This window comes from Protopterus annectens, chromosome 6.part1, assembly GCF_019279795.1.
Source record: "Protopterus annectens isolate FY-2018-M chromosome 6.part1, PAN1.0, whole genome shotgun sequence".
In the NCBI taxonomy this organism is placed as follows: Eukaryota; Metazoa; Chordata; order Ceratodontiformes; family Protopteridae; genus Protopterus; species Protopterus annectens.
This window is the reverse complement of record NC_056738.1, coordinates 470,627,588-470,641,240: the sequence shown is the minus strand read 5'-3', so window position 1 is coordinate 470,641,240 and position 13,653 is coordinate 470,627,588. Positions and strand designations below refer to the sequence as shown.

The 13,653-nt window shown below is 35.9% G+C and overlaps 1 protein-coding gene across 4 annotated transcripts in view; it reads right to left on the bottom strand.

Annotated features, from left to right (window-relative positions):
- The window catches only part of COL18A1 (collagen type XVIII alpha 1 chain), a 1,701,455-nt gene that overhangs the window by 91,654 nt on the left and 1,596,148 nt on the right, over positions 1 to 13,653 (bottom strand). For all 4 annotated transcript variants that reach the window (XM_044075903.1, XM_044075900.1, XM_044075901.1 and 1 more), the window contains one exon: positions 4,922 to 5,050. In XM_044075903.1, coding sequence (XP_043931838.1) covers positions 4,922 to 5,050 — 129 coding nt within the window. The remainder of the gene's footprint in view (positions 1 to 4,921; positions 5,051 to 13,653) is intronic.

The following is a 13,653-nucleotide window of genomic DNA, read 5'->3' as shown; positions in this document are numbered from 1 at the left end:
TTATGGGAGAGTAGACCGCATGTGGCTACTGCACAATCTCCATGGTGGAATCCCTACTTGAGATGAGAGATCATTTGGCTCAAGGAGACACAGTCAAATGCGGGTGTGTTACATGTGACTGTGAATGATGAACATATTTATTTATTTGACATTTGTTTAGTGAGAAAGTCCGACTGGGCCAGAAACTGCCCATTTTCAGTGGAGGCCCAGGAAGAAAAGCTCCACAATCACAATCTTTCAAAAGTCAAGTACAGACATTTGAAATTACAAAGTATCATGTTACACTACAAAACATAAGATTGAAAAAATGTTGTAATGAGAAAAATGTAGAACATATATTTCATAGTAGAGTGCAATGAAAAAAACAATAACATGAGTTGGAGAAAATATCTGAGGAAAAACTCAATAGTCATATTATTTGTTACATAGATTAGTATGTGATATGGACAGACATATCAGAATTCTTCATGGTTGTGGCAAATTTAGGAATGACTGGTCTTGAGTTGAATTCTTCCCTCTCCAAAAATGATGCCAGGTATAAAAAAATATAATTGACTTTGTCAACTGATTCAGTAGTTGGCATCATTCTAGGAGGATCCAGTATGGATCAGCACGGGATGACATGTTCACCAGTCCAAATTACTTTGCAAAGGATGGCCTGCGCTTCTCATTCCATGGTTTCCACATATTGGCTAAAGCATTTGCTGCCCCTGCAGAGCCTTTTTATGCACAGTCTAGTCACACAGACATGCCAGTGGAACAAACATATCTAACCTAAAACTGGATCACATTAAGAGGGTTCTTTTCCATGCTTGAACAACAAATTGCCCAGCTGCTGGACTTTACCAGCTGCTCTCAATTTTTTATAGTTGTTTTTGTTTTAAACAAATTGCCCAGTCTTGAGGCTGAACAGCATTCGGAACTCATCCGTGTTTGCATAATTACTGAGACGTGTTTTAAGTGTAAAGAGAGCACTCTCTAAATATCCTGGGTTCCATGCCTACTGCACCTTCACACTTAGTAATTGTGGTGGTGTCTCCATATTTGGTAAGGACCATATCTTGTCAAGGCTGATTCCCAGAGACCCATAAACTGAACTTATTCAACTCCGCCCTAAACAGAGCAAACTGTCATCTTATATCCTGTTACAAGATACTATGTCCGCAGATAATCATGCACGATTCCTAAATGTGTTTAACGAATTCCATAGTAACAAGAATTCCATTATTTTTGGACACTTTAACTACCTGTTAATAAACTGGGGCACTTACATCTCTAATGTAGGGTATACACAGAAGCTCTTAGATTTAATAAACAAATCCTCTCTTGAAGATATAGTTAACAAACTCACGAGAGGACACAGTATTCTTAAACTAGTCCTTACAAGTACAGCCAGCCACCTCATGCACTATTCCTCTAGTACCGCCTTCCTCGGTTCGGACCATAAACTTGTGACCTTCACCTTCAAAATCTCTAAAGTACCTGCCTCAAATATCTAAGAATTTAAGGACTTCAACATTCACTCATGGGAACAACAGTTTCTATGTGACACAACAGCTAGCTTCAGAAAAGAGTTCTATACCCATGTAGATAAATGCACAGAGGTGGAAGTTCCAAGAAGAAAAAAATATATAACAGAAAGTTCAAAAACAAACCATCTTGGTGGTCTTTCAACATAAACACATTTTACAATAAAAATAAAAAAAAAAAAAACTTAAATTTTACAGCAGATCCAAAACCCTCATATCAAGGACAGTATCAGAAATATCAATAAACACTTTGAAAAATATTGTTAGTAATACTAAGGCTATCCATGAATTTAGGTTAGCATCTGAAGTTAAGGATATTTACAAGTCCTTTAGCTGTTAGAAAGCTAAGGAATAACATGCAACATTGCTCTGAACTTATTCAAAATGGCACCTCCCATTCAGACCCAATAGACATTGCCAAAACACTAGCAAACAAATTCAGTGCTAATTTTACCCCATGGACTTCTACCTAAATTCCACATATACCTGAATCCTTAAACCTCTTCTTATCACAAAGGAAAGCGTACTGAAGATACTTTCTAAGGTCACAAATGCTTCTTGCATGGGACTTGACAATACACTCAGTCATTTAATAATTAGTGCCAAATATGTCCTAACAATGCCACTTCTCATATTCTTTAACCTTTGTCCCTGACATCTAGCATACCCTTTTATAAGGGTGGTCCTATCAATGACCCCAGAAATTACAGACAGATCAGCCTGATGAGTTCCGTCTGTAAAGCTATGGAATGAATTGTAATGGACCTCATAAACTATGACATCAGAAATCTCATTAGGCTTGTCTTCCAGGAGGTTGAATTTCCTAATGGAAGATCCTGCCTAATAAATTTGGTTAACTTCTTCAAGAGGGTCACACAGGCTTTCAATTATGGCTATGCTGTTGACTTGGCATATCTTGACCAGGGCAAGGTGTTTCATACCATACCATGTGCCGGGGCTGTAAGATGAACACTTTAAAACTAGATATCTATGATTAAGATGGATAACAAACTGTCTAATAGACAGAACCCACACTTTGTAAGTGGCAGGTGGCTCATCAGATGGTATGAAGGTAACCAGTGGTGCTCCCTAGGGCTCAGCACTGCACTCCATCCTTTTTGACATTTACATTTCTGATTTCCAAATTGGAAACCAGGATCTCTGGTTAACTAAGCTTGAAAATGACTGCAGACTGGAGCAATTGTCTAATCTCCTGGATACCCAAGCCTTTCAGTAAGAACTTATATTTGTAAATACCTAGTACATTGAAAATAGGCTCAAATTACATGAAAAAATGGCAGTATTTTCCCCTTCAGTTTGATTGACCTAACCCTCCTAGAAAAAGGGGGTATAACTTGAGTGAGAGGGGCCAGCAAGGCATGAATTGACAAAATACTCAATTTCCTTGAAATTCCTGATTCTTATGATACGTGTGTGTGTGTGTGTGTGTGTGTGTGTGTGTGTGTGTGTGTGTGTGTGTGTGTGTGTGTGTGTGTGTGTGTAGTGTCATAAATGCATTTTTAGAAAGAAACAACAAAAAGAACTAAGAAATAAAATAAAAAATGCCAAGCCCACCAATGTCCAGCTTCAGATCTTTTTTCTGCAAATTATTTTGACATTACATTCCTTACAGTGAACACTTTTGTTCAAATCAGGACTTCATCTGCTCGTTTTACAAACATTCTCATCATAATATACACACACACACACACTATATATATGTGTATATATATATATATATATATATATATATATATATATATATATATATATATACAACAAAGCCTTGAATGTTTGACCTGCCTGCAGAGTAATGTATGGAAATTGCTGCTCCTAGCCTGGTATACAACCAATAAATGAATAAGAAGTAAAAACCAATCAAAGCAGGCCAAGAGTTCAAGTTCACCAATCATTCCATTCATCAATCAGGGCTCACAGGCCTGCTTTAATGTTAAAGTCAAACAACTAATAATTGTAGGAGATACTACTGTCACAGTAAATCTGCATACTGATTCAATATCCACTAAGGACACACTCATTACCCATGATCTATTCACAGTATTCTCTGTAAATGTGCTAACTTTAATTTTGTATTGTGTCTTGTGAATTGCACCATATACTGAACTAAATACATCAAAAACTAAGCATATGAGATTTGGGATTCAAACTGAAAGGTGAACATTTAATACAGCACACAATGATTGAAACTGTAGATCCATTTAAGCACCTGGGTATATCAGTAGATCCAGCTTTTTCTAATCAAATCAACCAACTGGTTAATGATAGTTATAGAACTATAGGTTGTATAAAATATTTATAAAGCCTAGGAAATCAGACATGAAGAAGTCGTTGTTTGTTAATTACATTAGACCCAAACTTGTGTATAGAATAACAGTATGGAAACTTATAAGAAAGCAAGCATGAGTAAACTGGAAAGATACAGTGGAAATATACCAAATACATCCACGGACATGAAAATATAAGTTATTACGAACTACTAAAATATCTGAACTTATACAGTGTCTCTTACAGATATCTAAGAGGAGATCTTATTCAGGTATATAGGGCATTTAGAGACAACTACCTCTGGGAATGTTTGGGTTATCAAAAGTAGTAGAGAATCATTAGACAACCTATGTAGAAAATTCAACAGGAATGAGAAGTGTACTAATTGGTTCTGAGAGCAGTTGATGTATGGAACAAACTACCAAATTAAATTAAAGCAAGCACTAGTTTAGATATTTTTAAGAATGGCCAGGATACTTATTATGGGAACAACTGTTTTGGTATATTGGCAAGCTAGAAGGGCATTAATGTCCATGCTCGAAATATTTGTAATGTATGTATATATGTATATGTATCACCTAGATTGCATCTGAAAATGATCTTTGTAAACAGTCCACCCACCTAAATATATAAAGATGAAGCAGAGCAAATACCACAGGAGAAAAATAATAGAAGCACAGTGAACTCAAAGCAGGAGTCATCACATTCAGCTATACAGAATGATGTCTCTCTAAGTTTCACCATTACATAATGGTTTCTATAATACTTTCTGGTTCTGTCCTATTTCACTGCTAAACAGGCATTCTCACATCCATCACACCCTCCCTGGTTATCAGAAATGTAGTAAGCTTTTCAAAAAAGGCATTTATTCCATTTATTTTCTCAGTGCCATCATGGCAAATGCATGCCAATGTGGAGAGAAGGCATAGGGGAGAATGTTATACCCACCAGTGACTCACTACAGGAATAATGCAACATCAGAGAGGATGGTGGTTAGTTAACTGTTAGACCTCTACATTACCTTTTTTTTTAAATTGAAGACAGCTCCATTAAAAAAAAATGATACACATATACACACACTAACTGCACAGTACAGTTTTACTCACATAAACCCGTCTGAATCCATTCTGTACTCTGATGTACAGTTCCATCCTGTCCAAAATAAAGACAAGTGTCCCCGAAAGCACTTGGTACCCAGTGCTTAACATGGCCTGGTAATTCTGAAGAACCGTCACCTAGTGGAAAATGGACAGAAGAATAAACATTCTGATGAATCCACGGTAATGTCAACAATATGCACATCTCAACAACTATACAAACCGCAGGATCCTGAAATACAGTTTGATATAAATCACTGCCATTAGACTATGACAAACCTTTCAGCAGTGGTACATTTGCAGGAAATATTCCAAAATGTAAATACATTACTTTAGTTCACCTTCCTAAATGTGGCAATTCTGCTTCTTGACAGTTTATCTACACATTACTACAGTATCTATTATTTTCCATGAGCCCAGATGTGGGTGATTACCTAATGTGGGTCTAGTCTGAAATAAGTACAGCACTACTTTTCAGCATATTAAATGACATTTTGTCTGATTATTTCTAGTGCATGCTTTCTTAATCTAAGATCAATGCTCAATTCAAAGCTGCAGGAATGAAGTAAAAAAGAGATGCACACATTTAGATGCTGTAATTTACTGGCAGTCACTTTAGAACTGTCAGAAACAGTTCTCACAGCTCAGCTATCTCCAAACAAAGTTGTTTTAATGAGAAATCCGTACAAAGAAAAATGCTTTTCAAGTTGATGCAACCTAAGTCATGTTAGAAAGTACAACTAGAGGTGTTCCAAAAATATAAAGACGTTAGTAGCTGATGAAGGAAGACTTGTCTTACAGTATAAAACGCAGTGACATATCTTTACAGCTGTGTAAACAAGTTTATGATACTGCGGCTGACATGCCTGCCAAAGATTGATATGCTGATACAAGTGGCTACTTATACTGCTTATCAGCCTTTTCAGGAACAAGAACAATGTACTTAATGATCATTTATGTTCCAAAGGGTCTGTCGGCAATTTGAAAATGTAGAAATCAGACAGGTAATGCAAAAAAATGTATCCAGTTAAGTTCAAATGCTTTTAGGAAATTTTACCAAAACAGTGATACCTCTTAACGTTCCATATTTTCACAGAATGTCCAGATTTTTGCCAAATATTTTAGGTCTGTTTCTCATAAAATTTGTAGTTTTCTGAAAAATCTTTGAGGATTGAAGTCACTAAATAATGACAGACATTTGAGTTTTAGACTCCACATCCTTCAGAAAATTCATGCTAATACAAAACCCATTGTTCTAGTAACTTTCTAAGTTTCTAAGAGCAATATTTAAAGTTTCTCCCTATTTTTGGGCCTTTGTCCTCCCATTATTTTAGGCCTTGACTAGAGTTCTTACTCTAAGAAGTTAAGTGGTACGAATACAAGCTGCTGAAGCTCTAGCAGCATACTCAGGCCTGAGGAGCATTATCTTTCATTTATATTACATACAGTATCTAGTAATATACAACATGCAGATGATACAGACTGATGGGCTTAAACTTTGTTTTTCATCTCCATCCTTACTTACAATATTGTAAGAGGGCACTGATGACTAAACACAGATATTTTCATAGGTACCAACCTCTGTGCAATCTACTCTTGCAGTAACTTTCAGAATCAAATTATTCTTAAGTGTATATTCAGCTCTTAACAGACAAGAAAAATAAACTGAATGTGGGGAAATAAAGACATAGCTTCCCTACTGTTGTTCAAGTTTATACTGGATGAGGTTTTGACTCAGGTGTATCTACCATATTCTGCTGGTAGATACAGCTGGCACAGATTCAAAGTTCTTTGGGGGTTTTCTTTTCCTTCATGGTCATGTGCCCATGCAGTTTTATGCATAGGTAAGGGAGAGATGAAGTCTTCCATTTGACTGGTGTGGGAGAGAGGTTTGTCTCATTCATCTGGCAGAAGCTTCACCTGGTAGTGTCATCCAGACGAAACGTCAACCACTTTAACTTCATTAAGAGGTAGTGAAAGCATACAGTTCCAATATTCCTTACCTGATTTCCCAGGACAGAGACCCAAGTTCATTCAGTGGGAAATAAATACTTAGAGTGGTTCAGTAAGGAACATGGACTGATGCAGCGGCAGGGTACTGCTCTCTGCTGTAGTGTTGATAAATCAATTCTGTAGTGAGTTTGTAGTATCCAAAAGGCAGATACAACTTTCTCAGCTAACCCACTTGAAATAGTAGCCCAAATTCAAGAATCGGTGAAGGGAAAAGAAGAGAAAAGTATTTCATCTTTGGTTGTTGACACAAACCTCTGAAATGATTCAGCTAGTTCCTGGAAAATCTAAGTTAGAGTTGTGGAGTCATGTGACTCACCATCCTCCTCACCTGATAGCATGCTACAGGATTCTGGAAGAAGCCACAGCAGACAACACAGCAATGAGACAAGGAGAAGGGTGTCCCAATGGTGAGAGCAAGGAAAGATAAAAGCAGTTGGATGTCACACTAACTTTGTCTGCAAACATAGATGTCATATTGACTTTATCTGCAAGCACATGCTTAGGGACAAATTTTCTGTAGCAAATGCTTTAGGGAAATAACTTTTCTTGCAGCTTTACTTGCAGATATTTCCATTATAATGTACTACAAAAAGTGTAAAAATTAATTTAACATAAGCAGGAGTGGAAAGTACCCAAAAATATGTACCAGAGTATAACAGTATAGGTTGCAGGTCAGTACTACTAGCCATCTTTGTACATCTAAAAACATGGACCTGCACCCCACATATTCCTCACTTGGTACTCTGCCAGATTAAGATTTACTCTTCAAGATCCTCCATTCCACTCATCACCTAACAAACCAGGACCAGTCTTTAGATGTGCCCACCAAATTTTAAAACATAACAATAAAACAAGTCACATAAATCAAGGGCTTCTCTGGGTAGAAGCATGCATTTTTTTCTCATGCCAGTTTTATTTACAGCATTATTCATGCAAAATACACCATATACTACTACAGCCTTAAGAATGAGTTTTAATGCCACTGTGTATTTCATGTCACATTATCTCATTTGCTGCAACACATGATCTTAGTAAAGACCTCATGGAAGCTGATATCACTCATAGAATTCATGATGATTCAGGATGGACACCTCTACAGAATGTTTCTCTCTGCAGAGTAAAGGCAGAATCATTACAAATATCAGGTTAATAATGTTAACTAAATAAAGAATATGAAAACATAAACACCGTACATATGTCATTTAAAATAATCATGATAAACACTATAAATGTTAATAAAGTGTCAAAAAATAATATGTTTCTGAGTCATTTAGCAGTATGTAGTATAGGTATATAATTTGAAGTTCAAAATGGTAAGTAACCATTTAGTGAGTCCCGAAACACGCAGACTGAACAGCTGAAAAATGGAATTACATATATTAAGTCTGCGATGGCCATTTCTTGGAATATTCCCTATTCTGTAAGGTATGGTGATCTTTGAGTTTTATATATATATATATATATATATATATATATATATATATATATATATGTGTGTGTGTGTGTGTGTGTGTGTGTGTGTGTGTGTATATATATATATATATATATATATATATATATATATATATATACACATACATACATACACAGACACATAGTGGATATAAAAAGATTACACAGTCCTGTTAAAATGCCAGATTGTGAGGGCATCTCTTGTGCACAGCCCCCTTCAGGTCACTTCATAGATTTTCTATTGGATTTAGGTCTGGGCTCTGGCTGGACCATTCCAAAACTTTTATTTTCTTCTGGTGAAGCCATTCTTTTGTTGATTTTCATATATGCTTGAGGTCATTGTCATGTTGAAAGGTGAAATTCCTCTTCATCTTCAGCTTTCCAGCAGATATCTGAAGGGTTTGGGCCAAAAGTAACTGGTATTTGGAAATGCTCATAATTCCCTCCACCTTGACTGAAGCCCCAGTTCCAGCTGAAGAAAAGCAACCCCAAAGCATTATACTATCACCACCATGCTTCACCGTGGGGATGGTGTTATTTTGGTGATGCAAACTGTTGTTTTTGCGCCAAACATACCTTTTGGAATTGTAGCTAAAACGTTCAACCTTGGTCTCATCAGACATTTTGCCACATGCTTTTGGAAGACTTGATGTATTGTTTTGCAAATTTTAGCTGGGCCTGGATGTCTTTCTGTGTAAGAAAAGGCTTCCATCTTGCAACCCTACCCCATAGCAAAGACATATGGAGAATATGTGAGATTGTTATCACATGCAGTACACAACCAATACTTGCCAGAAATTCCTGCAGCTCCTTCAGTGTTGCTGTAGGTCTCTTGGCAGCCTCCCTGACCAGTTTTCATCTTATCTTTTCATCAATTTTGGAGGGATCCAGTTCTTTGCAACATCACTGTTCTCCCATATTTTGTCCAGTTTTTGATGACTGTCTTCACTGTGTTCCATGGTATATCCAATGTTGTGGAAAATGTTTTGTACCCTTCTCTTGACTGATACCTTTCAACAAGGAGATCCCTTTGATGCTTTGTAAGCTCTCTGCGAATCATGGCTTTTGCTGTAGCAGACAACTGAGTAAATGTTAGGAAAATCCTACTAGGACAACTTAACTTTATTTGGGGTTAATCAAAGTCTCTTTAATTGATGGCAGGTATGTACCCAAGAAGACTGAATAATTAAATCAAAGGGTGCTTCAACAAAATATTAGTTTAAGGGTGTGCACACTTATGCAACCAGCGTATTGTATGTTTTTTATTTTTTATATTTTTCCCCTAACAGATTTATTTGTTTTTCAACTGAATTGTACGGCTTATAGGTCACATTAAAAGTAGGAAAAGTTTTGAAATTATTTATTGTGGTCTCATTTTTTATATCACAAAAACCTGGCATTTTAACAGGGGTGTGTAAACTTTTTATATCCACTGTGTGTGTGTGTGTGTGTGTGTGTGTGTGTGTGTGTGTGTGTGTGTGTGTGTGTGTGTGTGTGTGTGTGTGTGTGTGTATATATATATATATATATATATATATATATATATATATATATATATATATGTATAGTTTGGGGGCTGTGGGGGTGCAGGGGGGGCTTACTCCCCTGCAAAATAGAAGTTTAAAGGAGAACGGCATTGTTCAAAATTCGCACTTCTGGGTTTTCAGTCCTTTCTTTTTCATTTTTTGGCACTTAGCATTTTGAGAACCAATATTTCAATGGGGAACTGTTCAAAATCAATTGATTTTTTTTAAAGTGAAAGCTAATGTTTTATTTTTTACTTGCAAAACATGAGAAGCTCTCAGATAATTTTGCTATTTTGAAGAAAATTAGGGCAAGCCACAGGCACCAGGAATTCTTTTGCTGCAGCATTACTCATCAGAGAAGTGTAAGCATTGGATCTGTGAATTCTGTTAGTTCTTCAGTGGAAGTGGAATAGTTGACAATCATTTCAAGATACAATGTGCAATGGTTCAGCAAACTGCAAAAAAGCTTTCAAGATGCTTTACACTTTTACCTTTCAACAAGAGGAGAAAGACAAAAAGATCAACAAAAGAAAAACTCAGAAATTAATGTCATATTAGAAAAAATGCTACTTATTTATCATTTTGCTTAGTAAGAAATCAAGGCTAAATAATTAATCTGTAGACTGTAAATGTTGTGAATTGCATGACTCTTATGAAACAGAATAGTCTGTGGTTTAGAAAATGATCTGACAAGAGACAAGGTCCCAAGTGAAGGTGACAAAGCTGATATGTTCTAACGCATACCTAAAATAATTAACTTGAGATATAGAAGTGTGTAAGATAAACTCTGAGACAAATAAAGTAAAATGAAACAAGAAGTGGAAATGCTCAAAACTGGCAAGAAGTCCAAGAAAAATAGGTGTGTGGTGCACAGGAACTGTGGCAAAGCTGTAATTCAAGCATTGTGCACTAACTACAGCATAAATATAACAGAAAAAATGTCTAATATTTAATCAGCTCAGTGGAAGTTGTGCTAGAATAAATCAAACTGTAAAGATGTTTGAAAGAAAAGATGATAAAAGCAATTGTCTGTGAAGTAACCAAAGAAAGAAACAGTGCAATATGAATGCCAAATTAGTGACAAGAGAAACTGAGAGTTAATAAATATTAAATGTAAACTATATAAAGGTGCTAAATGCAATACATAAAAGTACTTTTAAACATAAGGGCTGAAAGGTACTGAAAATACACCACTGCACATTAGAGACATGACATTAAGTAGAGCCACAGTGCAAAAAAACTATTGAAATGAGAATACAAATCTAAAAAAGAATATAAGAAAATGTGGTCACTGCTGTGAAGCAGGACAAGATTAGTATTTGTTTTTATCCACAAGACATGAATAAATTGCTCAAAAGAGAGCATTACTTGCTGCTTATGGATAAAGAAGTGGTCTCAGTTATGTCAAATGATAAATTACTATCTATATTGGATATCGGCAAGGGATTCTAGCACATAAATCTAGATAAAGAAGTATCTAAGTTGTGTACATTTAAAATGAAATCAGGAAAATACAGTGGCATAAGACAGTAGTTTGGTATCTTATCAGCACCCAGAGGTACTTCAAAGAGTTGTTGTACAAGCAAGTGGTGACTCTGACGATGCCAAGTACATTACTGACAATCTTTTAATGTGTGGTTAGACAGAAGAATATAACAGATTGGTTTGCAGCTGCCGAACAGACTGAACAGTAAGTTTTAAACTGAATAACAGCAAATGCAAAATAAGCACAAGTCTGAAGTATAGGGATCATATTCCAGTGTCAGAAACACTAAAGCTAGATTCAGAGAAAGTTGCAGTAGTAGTACAAATGTCATATCCCGAAGACAAATAGACACTTTTTTAGGGATAATACAGTATATTTTACTATCTTTGTCTTCCATACATTTCAGAAAGCTGTTTCTTAGAAATCTGCATAGCAAACTATATCCAAGGAATGTTATCATGTATGGGAAGAGTTTTGAAATACTTTTCAAATGCTATGGTGTAAATAAGATGGCTGTGCTACAAGTAGTGTAGAGGTGTGACCTTACAAGAAAACTGACTAGTCACCTACAGGTCATTTGATGATGCACAAAAGAGATCTCTGTTCAAACTAGCAGCACGGTAGAAATGTGAAAAATTCAATGGATATATTTAAAGCAAAGAAGTACTGGTAGAAACTGAGCTCACATCCTTGCAAATTATATTCAGAAGGTCTTTGTACAAGACACCTCTGAAATTGCAGAGAAAGTTACTCGGTCTGCAGAAGTATGACATCAAAGTAAAATACACAGCAGTTGACACTACAAATAACAGATATCTGAATACAATGTGATTTCCAGAGCATCATGAATATTTGTCATAAAACATACGTACAGATTCATTGGTTAATACTGCAGTCACCAATGTAAGCTCTACATAACAGTGACTGTTTTCTATAGCTGAGCTCATAGGGCTTGCATTTTGTAAATGAAAAAGGGATAAAATTATATTATGGCCAATAAACAGGTTTATTAAATGGTTCTGTCATATTATTTGTCTTACAAATTTGTCCCGTGGGTGTTTATCAAGCAAAAGATGGTTATGAAATTTACTTCACCACTTTGTTGGGGTACATTATTTTGTTACTCATAAATTCCTTGCCATTCTATAAATAAATTTGGTTGTTTAAAAAAGATGGTATCTGGTAGGACACAATACTTTAGGGTGAGCACTTATCAGCGGAATGTAAGCACTTATCAGAGGAATGCAACAGAAACATGACATTTGAATGCCAAATACTAAGAGAAGAACAGGCATATAGCACATAAGAAAAACACTAGACAAGTAATCATAGGGACCACAGGGAGCTAAGACATGTAGAATGTTACCTAATATTGCCCTCCCCCAAAATGAAGCAGGGTCATACATGAGACTCCTGGTATACACTTACGTATATCTATCCAATCATCAAGACAAGCTTTCAAGGCAGACAAAGTAGTACTTGTTCTGTAGTGATGATTTATTCTATAAGCTGCAAATACATTGAGCTAGGAACCTACCTCTCTACAGAGTCTTGTTTATTTGTTGGTGTAAATTTAGGTCCCTAGTATGGATGTTTCTACAGCCACTGATATTGTGAAAAAACAGGAGGTCAACTAGGACTGGGTCTTTCATGGCTCAAAAGGTGAGACACAGGATACCTGAAAGCAGCCAGCAGGCTACTATTTATTTATTTATTTTTATTTTACATTTGTTGACCGGGCTAGTCTAGCTGGATATATTTTCATTTACACAGAAATACACATAAAAAGAAAAACATACAATCAAAAAGCAATATCAATAATAACAAATGGCAATATCAATGTCAAAATAGAAACTTAATTAAGAAAATATATCAAAATTATAGTAACAAAGATTCATGTTGCAGGATGAGATGACAGTGAGAAAAATATAGTGTGACAAGTCATTGAACAGAGAGAGTTAGAGGTTAGCAAAAGGGTAAATATCAGAGAAAGAGGGCGATAACACTAGAGGTGGGTAAAAAATGGAAGCCATCTAAGAGAGAATGTGAAAACAGTAAAGGGCAAAGAGCAAAAAGACCTGCTGGATATTGGAGGAAAATTTGAGGAGGAGGATAACAGATGTAGGTAGGAAGATTAGTCAGGCTTTACAGGAACAGAGCCAATGACTTTGGAAGTAATTCTTAATTTCTTGTTTGAAGAGTGGTAGAGAGTTATTGACTTTTGTAAGACAGTTTCCAAGAGTTAGAGAGAGATGAGAGAAGAG